This window comes from Stenella coeruleoalba (genome assembly GCF_951394435.1).
Source record: "Stenella coeruleoalba genome assembly, chromosome: 7".
NCBI lineage: Eukaryota > Metazoa > Chordata > Mammalia > Artiodactyla > Delphinidae > Stenella > Stenella coeruleoalba.
In genome coordinates this window covers 85,791,053-85,817,082 of record NC_137153.1, presented here as the reverse complement: position 1 = coordinate 85,817,082, position 26,030 = coordinate 85,791,053, and the positions used below count along the sequence as shown (strand labels likewise).

General features: G+C 36.7%; 1 protein-coding gene across 3 annotated transcripts in view; it reads right to left on the bottom strand.

The window, feature by feature from the left end:
- Window positions 1-26,030, bottom strand: part of UNC13B (unc-13 homolog B) — a 224,825-nt gene that overhangs the window by 149,096 nt on the left and 49,699 nt on the right. For all 3 annotated transcript variants that reach the window (XM_079927681.1, XM_079927680.1, XM_079927679.1), the window contains exons 2-6: window positions 21,896-21,925; window positions 19,035-19,134; window positions 15,036-15,153; window positions 13,733-13,856; window positions 4,688-4,761 (exon numbers count right to left, since the gene is read on the bottom strand). In XM_079927681.1, the coding sequence (XP_079783807.1) occupies window positions 4,688-4,761; window positions 13,733-13,856; window positions 15,036-15,153; window positions 19,035-19,134; window positions 21,896-21,925 (446 nt within the window). The remainder of the gene's footprint in view (window positions 1-4,687; window positions 4,762-13,732; window positions 13,857-15,035; window positions 15,154-19,034; window positions 19,135-21,895; window positions 21,926-26,030) is intronic.

The following is a 26,030-nucleotide window of genomic DNA, read 5'->3' as shown; positions in this document are numbered from 1 at the left end:
CATTTATTAATAAATTGTAAGATTCTGGGCAAGACAGAGCTTCTCTAACACTGAAGGAGTCATTCATTCAACAGATATTTCTTGAGTGCCTATTATGTGCAAGGCCTTGTTCCAGGCACTGGGGGAATAGAGTTTGTAATCATGGTAAAGAGTTTAGATTTTACTCTAGTCTATTGAGAAGGTATGTAAAGTTTTAAACACTAGAGGGATATGACTTCATTATACTTTAAAAATCACTCTGGCTGCTGTGTGAGAAGAACTATAGGCAACCAGAGGGGAAATAAGACTAATTATTGCAATTATCCAGATGAAAATTGATGGTGGTTTACACATGAGTGTTAGTGGTGAAGGGCATTTCAAGTGGTTGGATACAAAATACAAAACACTTTTTGTAAATAAATATACTTTTATATATAAAGTACTTTACAAGAAACAAACTACGATACAAATATCAGAGGTAGACAGTGCTATTACTACTTCGGGGAAGGATCAGGCACAGTTTAAACAATATAATAGTATTAGTAAAACTATCAATCATAAAAAAGTTCAAAACTTCTTGAAGGCTAAACAACCCACTCCAAAGTAACAAAGGGACTTGGTTATAATAACTATTATAAATAATGGTGATTTTTATAGGCAGTACACAGGCACAAGAGTGACAAAATCATAAAACTTTAAGCATTAAACTAGAAGAATTCAGACTTAATAGATGAGAGTAGATATTTCCAGCAGACGTATTTAATGAATCTCTTTCAGGTCCAAAGCAGAATGCTGAAGACCAGCTAGAGCCTAATTAATAATATTAAGAGAGCTAAGGAAAAAAATCCATAATACCTATGTACAAGAAAATAAAAGTAGTAAAAGTAAGGAAAATTATAGGCCAATCTCATTTATGAATACAGATGCAAAAATCCTAGATTACCAAACCAAATCATATGACATTTATTTATCATAAATAAGTCTTTATATTTCTGTGTGAATATGTATGTATATGCATGAATGCTGGCATATAAATTTTCATGTATCATGACCAGAAGGACTTTAAATGAAAGGACAGTTCAATATCTGAAAATCTATTCATGCAATTCACCACACAAACAGACTAAAGGAGAAAAACTATGTGATCAAACAATGCAGAAAAGATCTTGATAAAATCCCTTACTTTTTCATGACAAAATATCTTAGAAAATCAGAAAGAAAATAGAATTTCCTTAATCTGATAAAGGGTACCTATCAAAATCTACAGCAAATATCATACTTCAAGATTTATGAAGCATTCCCCTTATAGTCAGGAAAAAGACAAGGCTTCCCCACTCTCACCATTAAAAATTACACAGGATGTTTTACACAATGAATTTTTAAAAATAAGCGGTCACCAAAAACAAGGAAAGTCTGAGAAAATATTACAGCCAAGAGAAGCCGAAGGAGATATTACAACTGAATGTAACCCAGTGTCCGTTATGGGGTAATGGAACTGAAAAAACGCATGAAATAAAAACTAAGGAAATTTGAAAAAAACTAAGGATTTTTATTTAATAAAACAAAAATAAATAGAAATATAAAATATTAACTTTTAGTTAATAATAATATATCAATATTGGCTCATTAATTGTAATAAATGTACCATATTAATGTAAAATGCTAATAATAAGGAAAACTAGAGGGAGGGGGCGGGTAAGATGTGATATGGAAGCCCTCTCTACAAACTGCTTAATATTTAAGTCTGTTAATAAAAACATATGTAAAAATTTCACTTAAAAAATAAGACATAAGGATTGAAAAGAGATAAAAACTTATTATTCAAAGATGCAAAAACTAAAAAACCCAAAGGAATCTCTAAACTAGTAGAATTAATAAGAGTTGGTGAATAAGATCAATACTAAAAAAAAAAAAATCGAGCAGCATTGCCTTATATAGATAGCAATGACCTATTAGAAAGTGTAATTTTTAAATATACCATTCACAATGATTAGGAATAAACCTAACAAAAGAAGTGTAAAAAGTGAATGGAGCGAATAGGTTTTCCTCCTAGAAGACTTCTCATCTTTTGATGCTTAACTATATTTATTAGGTTCCTGCTTATTGTCTGTCTCCTCCTATTTGATCCAAGAGGACATTGGTCTTTGTTTTAACTTCTGATGTATACCAAGCACCAAGTACACAGTGTTCAATAAGTTATCTGGTGAATAAATGACTAAATGAATGTCACCAATAAATGGACAAATGCAAATTTAAATGATAAAGCTCTAAACTCATTAGATTAGCACAAATTTTAAATCTGGCAATAACAAGTATCAGTAAGGATACAGAGCAGCAGAAAAAGTGGAATATAAATTGGTATAATTATTTTAGAGAACAACTTAGCAACATCCAGTAACGTTACACAGAGCACATTCCACAACAAAGCAATTCTATTTCCAGGTATATAGCCAGAGAATCTCCCATACATAAGCAGAGAGAAACAGGGTCAGAGATGTTCACTGAAGCATGCATTTATAATAGTGAAAACCTAATTTTCCATGAGTAGGAAAAGTAATAAATAGTGATACATTTCCACTCTGTCAAGTGGTAGATCCCTAGGCCAGTCTTGACCCAAGAGGCTGCTGTGGATGGGAACTGTTGCACACCATAAGAAAAAAAAAGATAAGATTCTACATTGTGTTTTTAAAATGGTTTTGCAGCAAGTATGACCAAATTTTGATAATCATTGAATCTTGGAGATAAGTGTACAGGTTTCATTTTACTAGTCCTTCAACTTTTATATTTGTTTAAAATTTTTTCATGATAAAAATAGAAAAAAGAAAGGAAGACGCTCCCACTAACCAAAGATGAAACGAGTTTAGTATCAAAAAGAATAAAGATTGCAATGGATTGAAACACAAATATATCAAAATCCATAAATTGATAATAATATCCCACTAAAAAAAAGAAAACAACTCACTGGTCACCTTGAGAAGCTGCTTATGCAACACTCATTATTTTGAAAATTGCTAAAGAGAATGTTTTTCTTGCACGGACTTTATTTCAAGTGAACCAAACAGCTGATGAGGCAGACAAATCATAGATAATAAATGCTGAAGAGATGATATAATTAGAAAATAATCATTGTGCAACCCTAATAAAATAATGATTATTATTTGCTGCTAAAACCATTAGGTAAAAGGCTTGTGGGATCACTTTAAAATGGATGAAATAGGCTGACACCAAGTTGAATCCACTGTGTAATTTTAACATCACTAAAAGAGAGGCAAGATATAATCTGCCTACAAAAAAACAAAAAAAGATAATGTTGTGAAATCCTAATCCCCAGTACCTATGAATGTGACCTTATCTGGAAATAGAGTCGCTGCAGATGTAATCAAGTTAATCCAATGACTGGTGCCCCCACAAAAATCAATGGAAATTTGAACACAGACACAAAAAGAGATGACAACGTACTGTGAGGACAGGCAGACACAACCCAGGAAGGCATGTGATAGTGGAGACAGAGACTGAAATAATGTGTCTATAAGCCAAGGAACAGCAAAGACTGCTAGGAAGCACCAGAAAGTAGAAGAAAGGCATGGGACAGCTTCTTCCTCAAAACCTCCAGAAGGAACTGATCCCACCAACACCTGATGTCAGAATTTTAGCCACCAGAACTGTGAGAGAATAAATTTCTGTTGCTGTAAGCCAACAGTATGTGGTACTTTGCTTTGGCAGCCCTGGGAAACTAACACACACATCAAATCACTGCATTTTGGCTTCCTGTACTAACCTATGGATATTGACCATTAATTGACAAATCCAATGGCTCCACTTCATTACTCATCTTCTTTGCTCTCGGTAATATTTCACACTGTCAAGAATTTCTGCCTCAAAACTTTTTTTTTCCTTTGTTCCATAAACCTTTTTCTGGTTCGCCTACTCTCTCTTTCAGGCAGCTCTTTCTCAGTCTCTTTTGTTTCTCAGGATTCTACCTTTGATGTTTCCCAAGGTTTTGTCCCTGTTCTTCAATACTCTTTCTACATACTTTACCTGAGTGAGCTCTTCTATTCCTATGACTCCAATTGCTACAAATATCTTGATAAATCCAAACTCTATACCCGACCTCATCATACCCTGAGCTTCAGATTCTCACATTAGGTTGCTTACCAGATGTTTCCTAACAGGTTGCTTACCAGACAAATTTTCTAATAGCCCAACATGCCCTAAAGTAAAAAAACTTATCTTTTCCCTCCACCACCACCAACAAAAACACTCCCCATTCTTGCTGGCCCAGGTTGAGCTGATTGTGTTCTATTCTGTGCACAAAACTCATCTCTGGAAATAAGTTAGGACAGCAGGACTAAGCAATACAATAGTCTAAACATTCCTAAAAAGAGCACATAATAAGGATACATATCCAAAAATCTGGGAACAAGCAGGAAAAAAAGGCTTCTGCTCATCTGTGTAACAAGAGGACAGATTCCCTAGTATAAGCTTGCTCCCCAACAGTCTAGAGCCAGACTAGGGCCAATTCAGCCACTTCTGGGGGACAATGGGAAGAAAAGAAAAAGCAGACAGATCTTTCTAATAATAGGCAATCTTCTAGCTACCTTTTTTCGCTAATGCAGTTTAAATTCTTTCATTCTTCAACATGTTCCTGAGTCACTCCCTTAAAGCGTCCTATAAAGACACTCTTTACATTGTAAAAAACAGTTCCTACCTCATTGTCAGTTCCCAAGGCATTGATTTGCTCCAATTTGTAGGTCCAATATCTGGCTTCCTCCTCTGGGATATCTATCACAAAAAAGAAGAAACCACATTACCAGGCTAATAATTTAATCATAGGTTGATAATACTTTATTCAATCATACAATCTAAGTTAGAAGGGTGGTGGTGATGGACTAATTTTACTGATGGCTTGGTTCTTGCCATGAACATTATCTTGAATCTTCACAAAAACCAAAATAATATATTATTATTCCCAATGAATGAGAAGACAATATTGTTAAGATGTCAATACCTCCTAAAATGATTGAAAGATTCAACACAGTCGCTATTAAAATCCCAATATTTTTTTTACAGAAATATAAAACCCCATCCATATGGAATCTCAACAGACCCCAAATACCCAAAATATTCTTGAAAAGGAAGAACAAAGCTAGAGGACTCATACTTCCTTATTTCAAAACCTATTAAAAAGCTATAGTAGGACTTCCCTGGTGGCGCAGTGGTTAAGAATCTGCCTGCCAATGCAGGGGACACGGGTTCGAGCCCTGGCCCAGGAAGATCCCACATGCCACAGAGCAACTAAGCCCATGCGCCACTACTACTGAGCCTGAGCTCTAGAGCCCGCAAGCCACAACTACTGAGCCCATGTGTCACAACTACTGAAGCCCACATGCCTAGAGCCCGTGCTCCGCAACAATAGAGGCCACAGAAATGAGAAGCCCGCACACTGCACCGAAGAAAAGCCACTGCTTGCCACAACTAGAGAAAGCCATGCACAGCAATGAAGAACCAAAGCAGCCAAAAATAAATAAATAAATTTTTTTAAAAAGCTATAGTAAATCAAAACGGTATGCTACTGACAATAAAGACAGACATATAGACCAATAAAAGAGAATAAAGAGCCCAGAAATAAGCCCTTACATATATGATCAAATGATTTTTTTCAAGGGTACCAAGAACATTCAATGGGGAAAAGCATCCTTTCAAGAAATGGTGCTGGGACTTCCCTGGTGACGCAGTGGTTAAGAATCTGCCTGCCAATGCAGGCGACACTGGTTCAAGCCCTGGTCCGGGAAGATCCCACATGCCGCGGAGCAACTAAGCCCGTTGCCACAACTACTGAGCCTGCACTCTACAGCCTGTGAGCCACAACTACTGAGCCCATGTGCCACAACTACTGAAGCCCATGCGCCTAGAGCCCGTGCTCTGCAACAAGAAAAGCCACCGCAACAAGAAGCCCGTGCACCACAACAAGGAGTAGCCCCCACTCGCCACAACTAGAGAAGGCCCGTGCACAGCAACGAAGACCCAATGCAGCCAAAAATAAATAAATAAATAAATAAATTTACTTTAAAAAAAAAGAGAAATGGTGCTGGCACTACTAAATATAAAATGGACAGAAAACGGGGACCTGCTGTACAGCACAGGGAACTATATATTTTGTGGTAACCTATGAGGGAAAAGAATCTGAAAAAAAACAGATGTCTATGTATTTTAACTGGATCACTTTGCTATACACCTGAAACTGACACAACATAGTGGATCAACTATACCTCAATTAAAAATTCAAAAATAAATAAAATCTTATTTTAAAAAAAAATAAATTTTTTTAAAAAAAGAAAGAATACATAGGCAGAACACTCTGATGTAAATCACAGCAAGATCTTTTTTGATCCACCTCCTAGAATAATGAAAATAAAAACAAAAATAAACAAAAGGGAACTAATGAAACTTAAAAGCTCTCACAGCAAAGGAAACCATAAACAAAATGAAAAGACAACCCATAGAATGGGAGAAAATATTTGCAAACAAAGTGAACAAAAAGGGATCAATCTTCAAAATACACCAACAGCTCATGCAGCTCAATATCAAAAAACAAACAGCCCAATCAAAAAATGGGCAGAAGATCTAAACAGACATTTCTCCAAAGAAGACATACAGATGGCCAAGAGGCACATGAAAAGATGCTCAACATCGCTAATTATTACAGAAATGCAAATCAAAACCACAGTGAGGTATCACTTCACACCAGTCAGAATGGCCATGATTAAGAAATCTACAAAAAATAAATGCTGGAGAGGGTGTGGAGAAAAGGGAACCCTCTTATACTGTTGGTGGGAAAGTAACTTGGTACAGCCACTATGGTGAACACTATAGAGGTTCCTTAAAAAACTAAAAATAGAGCTACCATATGATCCAGCAATCCCACACCTGGACATATACCTGGAGAAAACCATAATTCAAAAAGATATATGCACCCCAATGTTCATTGCAGCACTATTTACAATAGCCAGGACATGGAAGCAACCTAAATGTCCATCGACAGATGAATGGATAAAGAAGATGTGGTACATATATACAATGGAATATTACTCAGCCATAAAAAAGAATGAAATAATGCCATTTGCAGCAAAATGGATGGACCTAGAGATTGTCATACTGAGTGAAGTAAGTCAGACAGAGAAAGACAAATATATGATATCACTTATATGTGGAATCTAAAAAACAAATGGTACAAATGAACCTATTTACAAAACAGAAATAGGGTCACAGATGTAGAAAACAAACTTATGGTTACTAATGGGGCGGGGAAGGATAAATTGCGACCTTGGGATTCACATATATATAAAATAGATAACTAATAAGGACCTACTATATAGCACAGGGAACGCTACTCAATAATCTGTAATGACCTATATGGGAAAAATCTAAAAAAGAGTCAATATATGTATATGTATAACTGATTCACTTTGCTGTACAGCAGAAACTAACCCAACATTGTAAATCAACTATACTCCAATAAAAATTAATTTAAGAAAAAGAAAGAAATGGTGCTAGGATAACTGAGTATCTACAATGCACAAAATGAAGGTGGACCCTTATTTAACATCATATAGAAAAATTAACAGAAAATGGATCAAAACCTAAATGCAAGACCCAAAACTGGAAAACTCTTAGAAAAAAACATAGGGCCAAAACTGCACAACCCTGGATTTAGCAGTGATTTCTTGGATAGGACACCAAAGGCACAGGCAACAACAACAAAAAATAGACGAATTAGACTTCATTAAAATTAAAAACTTTTCTGCATCAAAAGACAGTATTAACAGAATGAAAAAGTAACCCACAGAATAGGAGAAAATATTTGCAAATCATATATCTGATAAGGGATTAATCCCCAGAATATATAAAGAACTCCTAAAACTCAACAATAACAAAAACCCAATTCAAAAATGGGCAAAGGACTGCTGGTGGGAATGTGAATTGGTTCAGCCACTATGGAGAACAGTATGGAGGTTCCTTAAAAAACTACAAATAGAACTACCATATGACCCAGCAATCCCACTACTGGGCATATACCCTGAGAAAACCAAAATTCAAAAGGAGTCATGTACCAAAATGTTCATTGCAGCTCTATTTACAATAGCCCAGAGATGGAAACAACCTAAGTGCCCATCATCGGATGAATGGATAAAGAAGATGTGGCACATATATACAATGGAATATTACTCAGCCATAAAAAGAAACGAAATTGAGCTATTTGTAATGAGGTGGATAGACCTAGAGTCTGTCATACAGAGTGAAGTAAGTCAGAAAGAAAAAGACAAATACCGTATGCTAACACATATATACGGAATTTAAGAAAAAAAAATGTCATGAAGAACCTAGGGGTAAGGCAGGAATAAAGACGCAGACCTCCTAGAGAACGGACTTGAGGTTATGGGGAGGGGGAAGGGTGAGCTGTGACAGGGTGAGAGAGACTCATGGACATATACACCCTAACAAACGTAGTAAGGTAGATAGCTAGTGGGAAGCAGCCGCATGGCACAGGGATATTGGCTCGGTGCTTTGTGACAGCCTGGAGGGGTGGGATAGGGAGGGTGGGAGGGAGGGAGACGCAAGAGGGAAGACATATGGGAACATATGTTTATGTATGACTGATTCACTTTGTTATAAAGCAGAAACTAACACACCATTGTAAAGCAATTATACCCCAATAAAGATGTTAAAAAAAAAAATGGGCAAAGGACTTGATAGATGTTTCTCCAAAGAAGATATAAAAATAGCCGAAAAGCACATAAAAAGATGCTCAATCATTAGGGAAATACAAGTCAAAACTACAATGAGATACCACTTCACACCCATTGGGATGGCTACTATCAAAAAAACAGGGGAAAAAACCCAAAAAAACAAAATAACAAGTGTTGGCGAGGATGTGGAGAAATTGGAACCCTCGTACACTGTTGGTGGGAATGTAAAATGGTACAGCTACTATGGGTAACAGTATGATGATTCTTCAAAAAATTAAAAATAGAATTACCATATGATCCAGAAATTCCACTTCTGGGTATGTACCCAAAAGAACTGAAAGCAGAATCTCAAAGAGATATTTGCATACCCATGTTCACAGCATTATTCATAATAGCTAAAATGTGGAAGCAACCTAAGTGCCCATCAATGAATGAACAGATAAGCAAAATGTGATATACACATACTAGGGAATATCATTCAGTCTTAAAAAGGGAGCAAATTTTGACATACGCTACAGCATAGATGAACCTTGAGGATATTATGCTAAGTGAAATAAGCCAGTCACAAAAAAACAAATACTGTATGATTCCAATTGTATGAGGTACTTAGAGTAGTCAAAATTGGAGATAGAAAGTAGAATGGTGGTTGCCAGGGGCTGGGGGCAGAGGGGAATGGGGAGTTACTGTTTAATGGGTATAGAGTTTCAGTTTTGCAAGATGAAAAGAACTATGGATATGAATAGTGGTGATGGTTCCACAGCGTTATGAATGTATTCATACCACTGAATTGTATCTTTTAAATGGTTGAGATAGTTAATTTTATGTTACATGTATTTTACCACAATAAAAAAAGAGTAAAGAAAAATGGTACACATACCCTCATTGTATATATTTAAGATGGACTATAACAACTTCCAAAAAAAATGCAACATCTTTTAAAAACATCAAATGTGGGCATCCCTGGTGGCACAGTGGTTAAGAATCCACCTGCCAGTGCAGGGGACACGGGTTCGAGCCCTGGTCCGGGAAGATCCCACATGCCGCGGAACAACTAAGCCTGTGCGCCACAACTACTGAGCCTGCACTCTAGACCCCATGGGCCACAACTACTGAAGCCCGTACGCCTAGAGCCTGTGCTTCACAACAAGCAAAGCCACCGCAATGAGAAACCCACACACCGCAAGGAAGAGTAGCTCCCGCTCGTTGCAAGTAGAGAAAGCCCGCGTGCAGCAATGAAGACTCAACGCAGCCAAAAAGAAAAATAAAATAAAAATTTAAAAATCATAGTTGATTTGGCTCCAGAGCCTGGGCTTTTAATTTAAACTGTAATATATTTAACCACTCCTCTTGTTGGGTACTTAGATTGTTCAAAGTTTGTACTATTATAAATAGTACTGCAATAAACATCCTTGTAGCTCTGTATTTTTCTCCTTAAAACTATTTTGAGGGGTGAGGTAAGTAATACATGCACAATGGTTTAAAAAGTTACTCAGGGAAAATTAGGTCTCCCTCACAAATCAGTTATCTTTCTTTCTTATAGGGTACCACAATTAATGCTTTCTTGTATATCGTTCCAGGGGCAGTCTTTGAATCTATAAGCATATATGTAGACCCCCAACCCCTATTAAAAACACAAATAATAGCATATTCTAACACATTCACTGTCCCTTGCTGTTTTCTACTTAACAATGTATTTTGGTGAATTTGTTCTACATCAGAACTTATAGACTGCAGCAGAGCAGCTCTTCCTCCTCTCTCACTTATTTTCAACAAGTGCAAAGTAAACCATTTTATGGCTGAGGAGTGCTGTACAAATTAGGTAGTAAATTACTTGAAGGTTTTATTATAAGACTTTGAAATATTGCCACCAATTGCTGAAGAGCGGTTTGAGGGGAAGGAGGTGAAATTTTGGATAGGAGGGACAAAGGAGAAAGGACTGTATTTGATTCCTTCATGTGGATTACTAAAAAGTGTACCTGTTTAAATGTCACCAAAGTTGACCTGATCCATATTTTGTCTCAGTGTTTCTCTTTTGTGCTGAATATATGGGTACGTTTGATTTTCTTTTTTAATTTTTTTTATTTTTTTTTTTTTGCCAAATCAGAAAAAAAAAAAAACCATTTAAAGTCTCTAGAAATGGTCCTAAGAGCACACAGCAAATGAAGAAATATATATTCAAGAAAATCTACTACAACTTTAAGAATAGCCAATTTCTGCTGTATTTGAACCAAGACCCATCCCCACCCACCCCCCTCCCAATTCAACAAGACAGAAACTCCATTCCAGACTAGTATAGCTGAGAACACAGCATTAAGAATACAAGCAACTAAGCCACAAGCAAGAACTCCAATTGCTTTTCTCTTCACCTGCAACTTGGCCTACAGACACACAAGAAAGTCTTCTTTTCTATTTTTCTGAAGTAATAGTTGCTCTGAGTTTAGTTATTTCTGAGCTTACTGGAAAATCATGCCATTTTTGCTCAAATCACCATAAGGTACAAGATATAAATAGACTGAAATCATAAGACAGCAGCAACAACACTAGTATACATGAATATCAGTAAACAGTCAAAATTAAAACTGAATAAAGTTAAATTAAACAAGATACCAACATTTAAAAATTGGGAAATTACAGGGGCTTCCCTGGTAGCACAGTGGTTGAGAGTCCGCCTGCCGATGCAGGGGACACGGGTTCGTGCCCCGGTCTGGGAGGATCCCACATGCCGCGGAGCGGCTGGGCCCGTAAGCCATGGCCGCTGAGCCTGCGCGTCTGGAGCCTGTCCTCCACAACGGGAGAGGCCACAACAGTGAGAGGCCCGCATACCGCAAAAAAAAAAAAAAAAAAAAATTGGGAAATTACAAAATGTTGGCAAAGATATGCAGAAAAGAGACACCTGAGACATAGTTGGCAGAAATATAAACTGGTACAATCTTTTTTTTTTTTTAACACAAGCAACTTGGCAGTACTAGGAAGAGTAACGATACACATACCTTGTGACCTATTCTTTATTTAATTAATTTTTATTGGAGTATAGTTGGTTTACAATGTTGCGTTAGTTTCTACTATACAGCAAAATGAATCAGCTATACATATACATATATCCCCTCTTTTTTGGATTTCCTTCCTTTTAGGTCCCCAGAGTAGACTTGCCTGTGCTTTACGCAGTATGTTCTCATTAGTTATCTCTTATACATAGTATCAGTAGTGTATATATGTCAATCCCAATCTCCCAATTCCTTCCACCTGCCCTGCTTTCCACCTTGGTATCCATACTGTTTGTTCTCTACGTCTGTGTCTCTATTTCTGCTTTGCAAATAAGATCATCTATACCATTTTTCTAGATTACACATATATGCATTAATATACGATATTTGTTTTTCTCTTTCTTTCTGACTTACTTCACTCCGTATGACACTCTCTATAGGTCCATCCACATCTCTACAAATGACCCAATTTCGTTCATTTTTATGGCTGAGTAATATTCCATTGTATACATGTACCACATCTTGTTTATCCATTCCTCTATTGATGGACATTTAGGTTGCTTCCATGTCCTGGCTATTGTAAGTAGTGCTGCAATGAACATTGGGGTGCATGTGTTGTTTGAATTATGGTTTTCTCTGGGTATATGACCAGTAGTGGGATTGGTGGGTCATAGGGTAGTTCTATTTTTAGTTTTTTAAGGAACCTCCATACTGTTCTCCATAGTGGCTGTACCAATCTTCTTTCCCATCAACAGCGTAGGAAGGTTCCCTTTTCTCCACACCCTTTCCATTATTTCTTGTTTGTAGATTTGACCTATTCCTTAAATTCTACTTTAAGCAATTTATCCTAGATTCATAAATGGGCATAGATAAAGCTGTTCATTACAGTGGTATATCAAAAAAAACTGGAAACAACCTACATGTCAATCAATAAAGGATTGCAAAAAAAAAAAAGGATTGGTTAGATAACTTATGACATAAAGCAGCTGTTGAGATCAGCAAGATAGATCTTAAAGTATAACATGAAATGATGTCCAAGATAATATGCTTTAGTTTATACAATACTATCACCATATATAGTACATAGAGTATGACCCAAATTTTGTCAAAATAAATTTCTGGAGAAGAAATTTCTTGTGCCTAAACCAAGACACAAGAAAGTTAACAGTGGCTTATTTCTGGGGAATGCAAAGGAGGTCAAAAGAAGGAGGAAGAGAAACTTAACTTTTTATCCATGTACATTTCCATGCTATTTGAATTTTTATAAGGAACATGTATTTTTGTGTGATTTTTTTCTTTTTCCTTTTTTTTGGCTGTGTTGGGTCTTCATTGCTGCGTCGGCTTTCTCTAGTTGTGTTGAGCCGGGGCTACTCTTCGTTGTGGTGCATGGGCTACTCATTGCAGTGGCTTCTCTTGTTGCGGAGTACAGGCTCTAGGCGCAGGCTCAGTAGTTGTGGCTGGCACGCTCTAGAGCACAGGCTCAGTAGTTTCAGCGCACAGGCTTAGTTGCTCCACAGCACGTGGGATCTTCCCGGACCAGGGCTAGAACCCTGTCCCCTGCGTTGGCAAGTGGATTCTTAACCACTGAGCCACCAGGGAAGCCCTTTTTGTGTGATTTTTAAAATTACTTTGTAAATTACTATTCTATTTATTAGTGCTACTTCAATGCTTAAATTAACAAATCACAAGGTATATATTCACTTCAAGGCAATAAATGTTAAAATATTATCAAAAGAATAAATCATTGATATTCTCTGACAAGCAGGTATTTTATTATAATAAATAGTTATAAGAAACTAAATGACTTGAAAAGAATGCTTTCAGTGTGGATTCTTTAATGAGCACCATTCTAGAGTCTACTTTGCACATTCCTGAGCTAGGTGTTACAGGGAATGGAGTGGAAGACAGAATGCCCTGAAAGGATATGGCTGACAAAAGACACAGTAAGACAACAACTAACAAACAATTTCAAACAATGTGGTAAAAAGTATTAAATGTTTTTTAAAATCTAATCAGACTCACCAAAAGGCAACTCAAATCTTGCATCCAGCAAAATTTTATGGGGAGTTGGGTTTTTAGTTCCACAGATCTCATCATCTTTCATTAATGTCTCTGCCTCCAACGTGGACCATTCCCCAGGCCCTTCCTAGAAAAGAGATCTAAGATTAAACTTCACTCTTTCATGACTCCCCTCTTGGTTAAAGGGCCAGGTCTTTTTCTCTCATTTTCCTTGTCAGAGAGCTTCTGAGGGCCACTCACATATCCTAATGCGGCAAACACATCAGAGTCACCACCTGCCTCTGCTGTATGTGGCTTCTGTTCTCCCTCTTCGGTGGGAGAGCAGCTTTCACTGTGCTCAGCTTTCTGCCAGCCCACAGAGGATAGAATTTCCAGAGTGCTAAACTCAAAAACAAAGCATCTCCATGGATCAATATTTAATCTGTACAATACTTAATGACTATGTCACTTAATGTGTCACTATTTCTAATCACTAAAGAGCTAGTAACATGGCTAGTTAAATTGACCTGAACTGGGACCACAGTGAAAATATTCAAAGTGAGTGTCACAGGGAAATTATGCTGACTTATGTTCTAATCTGGTAAAGTGGAGTGGAAATTCAGTCTTGAAAATAGTGTATTAAGACAAGTGTGATTACCAATTGCCAAGCCTGTAGTTCCTTAAACTCTGTTAGGGTTATATGTGGAAGAAGGAAGACTGAAATCAGGTCCCTGGGATAGGTGACTCAAAGAGCTGGCTGAGGAAGTTTAATGGGACTCCTCTCAGAACAGTGTCTTAGAGGGAATGCAGAAGCCACAGGTATCCTAGATCGATCTCTCTCTCTCTCTCTCTCTCTCTCTCTCTCTCTCTCTCTCTCTCTCTCACACACACACACACACACACACACACACACACACACACACACACACACTCTCACTCTCTCTCTCTCTCTCTCTCTCTCTCTCTCTCTCCCTCTCCCCCCACCCCTCTCTCCCCCCCTCCCTCGCACTCCCCTCCTTCACCCTGCTGATCCCACCCACCCCACCACCACCACACACACACAGAGTACTCAGAAGGGGCTGTCTACCTGATAAGGCTAAATAGGTACTCTGGCACCTCTGAGTTCATTCACAGGGCAGAGGGAAGGCCTTAGATAAAATCCCCTGAACCTCTCGGTGACATTAGGAGTAAGCTGGTTTTATGTCCTCTAATTAGGAAGGGGGCAGAGAAATCTGAGATATATGGATGAACATTAGCTGAATGGAGCTAGGATGCAGAGAAGCAAGGGCTAGAACCCTACCTCCAAATGGGCAATGCACTGACTGACCTCATCTGACTGACGAATTGTCTTCAGTGCAATCCACACAGTCCCCACCATGGTGTCCCAGATCAGTCCTTTGTTCCATACTTCCACACTTAGACCCAGGTCCAGACGACTAATCTCACTGAAGGAAAGAAGAAAGCCCTTTTTTAGAAAACCAGGTAATATGAAAGAAACATCTACATCTCCTGTTTTGCTAAACCTTGAGTATGTCCTGATCAGGATCCTGTCACCAGGGAAAAATCAAAATGTCCCTAATCCTGCAACCACTCTTTAGGTTCCCAGAAACCTATGTAGGGTATGCACAGAAAAATGCCTCTGTCAGTCTGTCCCCTCTCCTTTGGAGCTACAATCATTGTTAGACTAATACAGTTTCACAAGAACAATGAAGCCAAGCAATGAGGGCATTACTGCCAGGAATGTCTGCCTACAATCTCCAAACTTAAGCAACAGTTTTATATGTTTTATTGTAATACTAGCACTGCCTGCAACTTATACCTCTGGATACAGGGAACTATGAGGAGAAAGCAAGGCTTCTTTATGACAAATATGAAAGGGAATCCAAGCAAAAGTAAAAGGGCCCATGAGAAGATCTAAGTTTGATGGGAACTTGTGGTCAGAGGCAGGTGAGGGATACTGGAGTGTGCTAGTTCATTATCAGTTAAAGCAGGTACTGTCACTGATAAACAAAATGATCACAGGATAATGATAAACACAATGATTTTCCTGTAATAATAACTAGGAAAAATTATTTAAAAAGAAATTATTCCAGGGAGCCAGGTGACCACTAAGCAAAAGCAGTGTCATACATGGAAGAATATCAGCTTGGAAGGGCTAACTCAAAAATAATTATGGACTTAAGGTGAAACAAGCAAATGCTTATGTTAATGCTAAAAACATTCTCCAGAAAGCTCTTATGGAAACACAAGGTTATTTGAGGGGAAATGCAAGAAAGATGAGAAAAGGCCAATTCCAGCAGGAAAAGCAGAAAGGTATTCTCAGGAAAACAACAGCTATTCATCACATGTAGAAGTTTCAAGTGTGTGCTTTAGAGATAGCTTGGCTTCCCTGTTGTACTATTAAGATACATGTTCTCAGATTCACTAGTTTGGGATGTGGCCTTATAGCCATAAAATTCATATCAAGTGTGTTGAAAACAAGTGAAGTAAAGCAAATTTGCCCCTTTTACATAAATACAGCAGAACAGAAAAGTACTGAGTTCATTTTTTTCATTTATGTTCACTGACATGTACAATTCATATGGCTTGGTACATTGGGGAAGACACACAATATAGGACCTAGCTCCCATCTCTAAAAACTTCCAAGCTATCTGGAGAGCTGTTCAAAACCAAAAAGTAGGTGACCAAACCCAGCCACTATGTTAGGGCATTCACAGGGGGGAAACTGAGCTTTTGGTCCACAGTTTCATTCAGCCTAATTAACTGATTAGCCTTGGGAAAATATATGTAACAACCCCAAATCTTTTGAATCTGGAAAAGAAAAATTGCTTGGGGATACGTACACAATATTCCCAAAGCAAGTCCTAAATAGCGTCTCAAGCCAATAGCTAAAAGAAACAGCCAGAGGTCTTTCTTTACAGCTTGACTTGGACAGATAAAGAAGAAAATCTGTTCTTCAGGGAACTCTGGGGAATAAAGCCCAAACAATGAGGATATTTTCTGTGAGAAATCTCTTATCTACATCTGCTCAAATGGCCCAACTAAGAGAAGTCAGAGAGCTCTGTTTATGCCTCATCCCCAGAGCTCTGGGGAAGTTCCTGTTCTGTTAACTCAATCAACAGTATATGTGCACACATGTATACAAGATTCTGAACGAGGCAAATTCACAGTAAGTGAAGATGCCCTCCTTGCCCCTAAGAAATGAACAATCTAGTCCTGGAAATAGGACAAAGAAATACTAAAGATAAATGAGAAGTACCAAAATGAATATTAGATACTACCACATAATACAATAGGGAGAAAAAAAAAGGAGAAAGGGGAACAAGTGACCAGCAATGGAGTTACCAGTGACAGAAGAGCAGGATAGGAGGAATAAGGAATAGGAGCAGTAAGGTGGATAATGTAGCTAATAAAACCTGTGTGCAGAAGGAGAGAGGACAAAATTCACACAGCATCTCAAGGTGGGAGACAGAAGAAAAGTCACACATATCACAGTAGGGTTGAAAGAGTAAGTGCTATGGGAAACTGGAAAATAAACAAGTAAGAATAAAGCTACTATGCTGATGAGAGACTGCAGAAGATTGATATGTTTCACATGCTGGGAACAGTTATAACAGCGAGTGATTATTACAGCCAACTGGAAGTCAAAAGAAAGCAGGATTGCTAAGTTTATATACCACAGCCAGAACTGTGGTATGGCTAACAGGGAAGAGACTTGAAAAAACTGTTCATAGCTGACTTTACACGAGTGAAGAAAAAACAAATGGTCTCACTCTGATGTCAATATAACAGATAGGAATAAATGAGGTTCATAATCTTGAGAGAGGGGCAACCAGTGAGAAATCTGACACCACTAGCCTCTTCTTGAAGCCCCAGTTCTTCAGCTTCCAGGACACTACTATCTCGTTTCTCCTTCTTGCTCTCTGTTCACTCCTTCCTAGTCCTCTTTATCCCCTCTTCAAATGCTGGTGCTCTCCAGGCTCAACCCCAGGCCCTTTTCTCACCCAACACACTCTCCCTAAGCTTTCTCATCTATGCCTATGGCTTCAACTGACCAAAATATTTCTCCAACCCCGGCTTCCATGAGTACCAGGTTCAAGTTTCTAACTTATCTTCTGTAACTTTCTTCTTACCTGTCCTATAAGAACTTCAAATATAAACTTGTTCATAACTGATATATTATTGTCTCCTATCCTAATGAGTAGCTCACCACTCACCCAATCATCCAAGACAAGTCTTGGTTCTACCTCCTTAACATCTTCTATCCATCCTTTTCTATCTATCCTTCTGTTAGTGTCTTAGCCCAAACCCTCATAATCTTAACCTTTAACTATTATAATAAAGTTTCCTAAATGGTACTATAAAAAGCAATATATTAAAAGCCCAGAGGATTGGAATGTTTCCCCATAAAAAGAGTTATCCTATATCTGAGATGGACTATAAAACTCGCAAAGCAATTTCACTTCAATCACAAATTTCACTGCAATTTTAATACATTTTCTTGGTTGACCCCCTTGTGCCCACCTTCCCAAAAAATAAGCATAACCTTGTAAGCAAGAGTAGACCTTTACAGATAAGGAAACTGACACTCAGAGAAGCTAAGTGATTTGGTCAGCCCTTCAAAATGATATTGTACATTTTTGTTCCCTTTCCTAGAGCAGAAAAAAAATTGCTGAAATTTAAGAGGAAAAAAGGAAATAGCAAGTTTTTAAAGCCAGAGCTTACAATCATAATATACTAAACTTTGTGTCATATGCAAGCAATTCTACTAATATTTACTCATTTTTATTAATTAGATGAAGGTAGAATTTTACTCCGTAAAGTAAAAGGATTATAAGCACAGACATCCTCATCTTCGAAAGCAGGTGACTTGGAAACACAAACACAGTCCTCACATGCATAACCACATTCCTTCAAGAAGCCTTCTGAGAATCAAAGAAAGATTAAGTTAGGTTTAATATCATGCTCAGTATGTTATACTATACCTAATTCTGACCACTAGGAAAATCTGACTAGGTAGTGTTTTCACCCATGTAAACTGAGCGTTTACTCGAATTCATAATTCGCCTCTGAAAATAGATTACAAATCGGGAGACAACAAAACTGCAGATGTACTTTACCTACCACACACCTCATTTGTTCCTTTCTCTAGTTTTCAAAAAGAATATTTAACATGCTATTAAAATGTGTTTTTAAATATTTAACGTATTTTATAAATCTTAGATATACACAAAATCTTCAGCCTCTACTTGTTTAATCCAATGTGATTACCTTGGAAATATTGTCAAATGTTGTAGGCATGCTGCTGCTGCTGCAAAGTACTTACAACATAAAATCTTGTTCCCAGGAAGGTTGATCGCCACGGACTGCTACAGTTGTGCTCTTCACATTTTGCACTTTCAGGGTCACATATGTGTTAAATTTGTCTTTGAAAAAATGCAAACCAAAGATATAATACTTAGTGCTCAGATGGTTATCCAGTCTCACAAAGCCCTTGGAATTAAGTAATGTCCATATTACAGTATATATAAGAAAAAATGGAATTATATATTGTACAATATAGCATCATTCTAAGCAGAGAGGTACAGAAAAATTAGAAAACACACACTATTTTCAAAAGCATAATCTACAATAGTGTTTTTCAAATTTAAGGACTATATTTTATATTTGACCGGTAGATACACATATATATACATATAAACAAAAACAAAAGCTTTATGAAATACAAGATGTGATACATTGATATTTTTATTCTAATTTTAAAATACTAATCATAATTAACTAAATTGACTTTATAGCCCACCTGCAGTTTGAAAAAATAATAATCTAATTGATCTTACAGGAAAGATAAGATATGCAAATTAATAAAATGTATAAAGAAATAAGTACCACAGAGAAAGCGAAAAAGTGCTAAAGGAAGGCAGAAGAAGAAAGAGTTACCTCTATTTGTTTACAGGGACAAGAATTGAGGAAAACTCCTCATAAAGGAAATGGATTTCAAGCTTTATCTATTCACCCTGGCCTAAAGCACAACTTACATTAAAAATATATATATTATCACAGAGTCAGAAAAAGGAAATTCTCTAACCCGAGAGTATAAATTGAGTACCAAACAAAGGTAGGCGGTCTGGATCTCAAAACTCAGAAATCTGACCTAAGACTTAACACAGCACATTTTGTTACTTCCTTTGTATCAGCCATGATGAGGGACACTGAATTGAGAGTTCACTTCTCTATGTAAGAAGTTAATCATAATTTTATAAAATGAAAAAAAAAGACTATCATTTTTGACTCATCAAATTGCCAAAGATTGCTTAAAACAATTACCTATGTTAAAGGTGTGAGAAGATGGGCACTGTCATGCACTTCTAGCAGAAGGTAAATCTTTCTCTTAAGTATCATAAAAAACTATGTAGTCTTATACCTACAATTATTCTACAATTACACCAAAGATATATGAGGATACAAGCCCACCCACATGAGGGAATTCCCATCCATATTTGGTAGTAGCAATGCAGTATACCCCTAAGCTGTTTTCTATCAGGATTCTGTACTCCATTCCCCATGTCCAACCATAGCTGACCAGACCAAAAGGAGATGCCACCCAAAAGCAGCCAGCCAATTCATAAGCTGGCCAAAAGCTGAGACCAATATGATTCCCTCTCAAAAGATTTTCAGTAGGGAAAACAAAGAAATAGTAACAATTGATTGGTGCTGAAGCTTGAAGGAGAGGCATATAAATTCTATTGGAGCAGCCAGTATGGGGTGTGTGCAAGACAGGTAAGCATAAAAAGCCTACTGGATGAGAAAGGAGAGCAGAAAAGCTTTTCAGAAAGAAGAGAAGCCCTAACCCAGAGCCACTGGAGAGAGCAGTGGGCCCAGAAACTGCTTTAGTTCCTGTTGCACCCAGATTTGGTTTTTCAGATTTTCTTGGGTTCCCAATCGTGTTTTTTTCCCCATAATCCACAGTACCCTCCTTTTGCCCCCAGAAGGAACTAGAGTAAGTCTTTATAACTAACTTGACATTCAGTTAAGAAAATGTGTATTAAAGTAAGGAGATACCATTTTCACCTTCAGATGAGCAAAGATTAAAAAGTTTCATATTATCTAACGCTGATAAGGATTTGGGAAAACAGACACCCATATGCTTTTGGTCTGAGTATAAGCAAAATTTTTCAGAAATGCAATTTGGCAGCAGCTACCAAATTTGTTTAAAATACGTACCTTTGGCCCAACAATTCTCTACTTCTAGACTCTAGCATACAGATACATTTTCAAAAGCAGGCAATGTTAAATGCACAAGAACATTTATTGCTTATAATAGCAAAAAAATTGAAATGACCTGAATATTCAATAAGGGACCTAGAGTACAACAAAATTCTGGACACTTTTTTTTTTACAGTAGGTTCTTGTTGGTTATCTGTTTTAAATATAGTAGTGTGTGTACAACTCTTTGAAAGAAAGAACCAGATATATGTATACACACATATACACAAGAAAAGACTTTCATGGTATGTTGTTGGAAAAAAAGCAGGTTGCACAAAGACATGTGTAGCTGATCCATTAGTGTATACATGCACATACACAGTAAAACTCTGAAAAGGTATATAAAAGCCTCAAAATAGTTACTTTTGAGAAGCAGAATTGAGTTGGCCAAGAGGTAAGGAGACTAACTTTTCACCGGATTGATATAGATTTCTTTAATGTTTTACGACAGCACTGTTTTTTTTCCACTTTTTGAAGTGTAACTGGCAATTAAAAATTGTATATATTTAAGGTGTACAACTTGATTTTATATATGTATACAGTGTGAAATAATCACCACAATCAAGCTAATTCACATTCCTCACCACCTCATAATTAGCATTTTCTGTGTGTGTGTGTGTGCGCGTGTGTGTGTTGAGAACGCTTAAGACCTACCCTCTTAGCAAATTTCAAGTATACAATACTTGTTAACCATAGACACATTGCTGTACATTAGCTCTCCAGAAATAATTCATTTTGCATAACTTAAACTTTGTACCCCCTTGACCAATCTCTTCCCATATTTTTAATTAATTTAATGAACTTAGTGAATTTAACTAATTTAATCAATGAATCAAATGAAATTAATGATTTTTTGAAAGAATGTTTTTAAATCACAGCAAGTATGGGGAGAAGAACATAATAATTAAAGGCTGGCCTTACCTGGTGAACCCTGGAACTTGGCTCTTTTAACTGCAAGAGAGAAAAAAAGGACACCGTGAAGAATTCTTGCAAGTTAATTTATTTAACCAGCATTTATTGAGTAACTACTATGTGCCACTAGAGTTAGGACTAGATTTTTAAGTCTAAGTCATTAGAGAAAAGAAGCTGGGACTTCTGATCAAAGCTTGAATGCAGAGAGTTAGAAGGGCCCTTAAAAGTCATCCAATCTAATCTCACTCCATGCAGAAATCTCTTACAGCTTCCTGACAAAGAGGTAGAGGGAACTAAATTACTCCTACGGCACCCAATTTCATGTCAGATAACTTTCTAAGGTTTAAATTATTTATGTTCCTTATTTAAAACCCATCATAGGAACTTCCTCATTCCACTCATGCCAAAAGAAGACCTTAACAGGCCAGATCTGGACAACAGTTATTTTTTGTTTTTGTTTTTTTTGCGGTGCGCGGGCCTCTCACCGCCGCGGCCCCTCCCGTTGCGGAGCACAGGCTCCGGACTCGAAGGTCCAGCGGCCATGGCCCATGGGCCCAGCCGCTCCGAGGTATGTGGGATCTTCCCGGACCGGCGCACGAACCCGTGTCCCCTGCATCGGCAGGCAGACTCTCAACCACTGCGCCACCAGGGAAGCCCAGGACAACAGGTTTTAAACAAGAGTGAGAAGTAACTTCTTTCTGGGAATAAGCAGATATCAGGAAGAGTTCCTGTCCAAATTAAAGGTATCCAAACTGGAAGAGAAGAGGTAAAATTGTCATTATATGCAGATGACATGATACTAAATATATACTGAAAACCCTAAAGACTCCACACAAAAACTATTAGAACTGATAAATGAATTCAGCAGGGTAGCAGGATACAAGATTAACATACAGAAATTAGTTGCATTTCTTTACACTAACAATGAAATATCAGAAAGGGAAAGTAAAAAAAACAATCCCTTTTAAAATCACATCAAAAAATACTTAAGAATAAACCTCACCAAGGAGGTGAAAGACTTATACACCAAGTACTATAAAACATTGATAAAGGAAATTGAAGAAGATTTAAAGAAATGGAAAGATATCCCATGCTTTTGGATTGGAAGAATTAATATTGTTAAAATGGCCATACTACCCAAAACAATCTACAGATTTAATGCAATCCCTATCAAACTAAATTACATTTAGTTTAATAGAACTAAATGTAAGAGCTAAAACTATAAAACATCTAGAAGAAAACATAGGAGAAAATCTTACTGGCCTTGGGCGATTAGGCAAAGATTTCTTAAACTGGATACAAAAAGCATGAAGTTTAAAAGAAAAAAATTGATAAACTAGACTTTTTCAGAAGTTAAAACATGTATTCCTCAAAAGACTCTGTTAAAAAGTTATAGACCAAGAGGAAATATTTGCAAAATGTATCTGATAAGACTGATAAAGGACTATAAAAAAAATCTCAAAACTCAATATTAAGAAAGCAAAGAACCCATATTTTTAAAATTGGACAGAAGATTTGAACAGACACTTCACCAAAAAAAGATACACAGGTGGCAAATAAGCACATGAAAAGAAGCTCAATATCATTATTCATCAAGGAAATGTTAATTAAAAACATAATGAGATAGCACTATATACCCACTAGATGATCTAAAATTTACAAATCTGACAGAACCAAGCATTAATGAGGATGTGGACCAACTAGAACTCTCATATATTGCTGATGAGAACACAAAATGAAACAATCATTTTGGGAAACAGCTTAGAAGTTTCTTACAAAGTTAAACATATTTATCACATATTCCAGCAATTAGTCTTCTAAGTATTTACCCCAGAGGAATGAAAATTTATGTCCACACAAATACTTGTACATGAATGTTCATAAGAACATTATTGATAACAGCCAAAAACCTAGAAAGAACCCAAATGTCCTGATAAACAAATTGTGGCATATCTATACAATAGTATACTACTCAGCAATACAAATGAAAGAGTTACTGATACACACAACAAAAAATGAATCTGAGAAGCAAATTTTGCTAAGTGAAAAAGCTAGACACAAGACTACATGCTCTATGACTCCATTTACATAACATGCTAGAAAAAGCAAAACCATAATAGAAAGTACAGCAGTACAAAGAAACTCAAGGAAACATTTTGGGGTGATGAAACTGTCTGTATCTCAACTATGGTCGTGTTTACATGACAATATTTATTGGTCAAAGATCAAAACTCCTAGCAGCAATCCCACACTTAGAAATTTACTCTATAGATAGATTCCACAGGTACAGAAAGAAGTTTATACCAGTTAATAAGTTGAAGCAATGTTTATAATAGCAAAAGATTAGGGGATTGATTAAATGTTAAATTATCTAAATGTGACAAGCAAAGCTTTAGAATTTTCCGAAGAAAATATAAGGGAATGAATATCTCTGTATGATGGGTGAATGGATGGATGGATAGATATACAAGTTTTAGAATAAAAATCATGAAAGGAAAAACTGCATACCAACTTTGAGAGTGATTATATCTTGGGAGAGAAGGGATTGAGACTGTAAAGGATGCTTCAACTTTATCCATAATATACTATTTTTTTAACCTTAACTAATATGAAAAACATTAACATGTTAAATCTAGCTGGTGAGTACATGATTATGTAATATATTATTCTCTATACTTTTTTCTTTAAAAAATTTTTTATTCTTGCATATGACATGGTCCTCTATGTTGAGTAGATTATATGATCATTTATGTAGAAAATCTAAGAGAATCAACCAAAAAGCTTCTGGAACTAAATAAGCAATCATGGCACGGTTGCAAAATACAAGGTTACTGTACAAAAGTCAATCACTTTCCTATATATAAACAATGAACAAGTGAAATTTGAAGTTAAAAACACATTACCATTTATATAAATCTAACAAATAGGTATAAATCTAACAAAATATGTATAAGATCTCTATGAAGAAAACTACAAAACTGATGAAAGCTATCAAAGAATGAAATAGATATTCCATGTTCATGGATAGGAAGACTCAATATTGTCAAGATGTCAGTTCTTCTCAACTTTATCTTTAAGTTCAATGCAATCCTAATCAACATCCTAGCAAGTTACTTTGTGGATACAGACAAACTGATTCTAAAGTGTATATGGAGAGGATAAAGACCCAGAACAGCCAACTCAATACTGAAGTAAAAGAACAAAGTTGGAGGACTGACACTAACCAACTTTAAGACTTACTGTAAAGTTAATAGTAATCAAGACAGTATAGTATTAGGAAAAGAACAGACAAACAGATCAATGGAACAGAATAGAGAGCTAGAAATAGATCCATGTAAATGTAGTCAACTGATCTTTGACAAAGAAGCAAAGGCAATACAATGGTAGTAGCAATGATAGTCTTTTCAATAAATGGGGCTAGGAGAAATGGACATTTACATGTAAAAAAAATGAATCTAGACAAAGACTTCACAGAAATTAACTCCAAATGGATCATAGACCTAAATGTAAAACATAAAACTATAAAACTCCTAGAAAATAACATAGGAGAAAACAGATGACCTAGGGCATGTGATGGTCTTTTAGATACAAGAGGAATAATTCATGAAAGAAATAACTGATAAGCTGGACTTCATTAAAATTAAAAACTTCTGCTCTGTGAAAGACAATGTCAAGAGAATGAGGAAACAAGCCACATACTAGAAGAAATATTTGCAAAAGACTCATCTGATAAAGGACTGCTATCCAAAATATACACAGAACCCTTAAAACTCAACAGGAAGACAACACACAACCTGATTTTAAAATGGGCAAAAGACTTTAACAGACACCTTACCAAAGAAGATACAATGATGGCAAGTAACCATATGAAAAGATGTTCAACATCATGTCATTAGGGAATTATAGATTAAAACGACTATGTATAAAATGGTGTTAAACAAGAAGGAAAAACTGCATTAAATGGATGAGGTGGCTAATTGCCCTTTGGGCTCCCTAGTACCAAAATACTCTTCCTCTTCTGAAGAAATCCCGAGAGACGGGAAGCAGAACCCTACGACTCACTGCAAAAGCCAAAGGCAAAAGACCTAGGTGTAGCAATCACATGCTCCCAACTTGAATCTTGAGGGACTGAAACGAAGTTGCA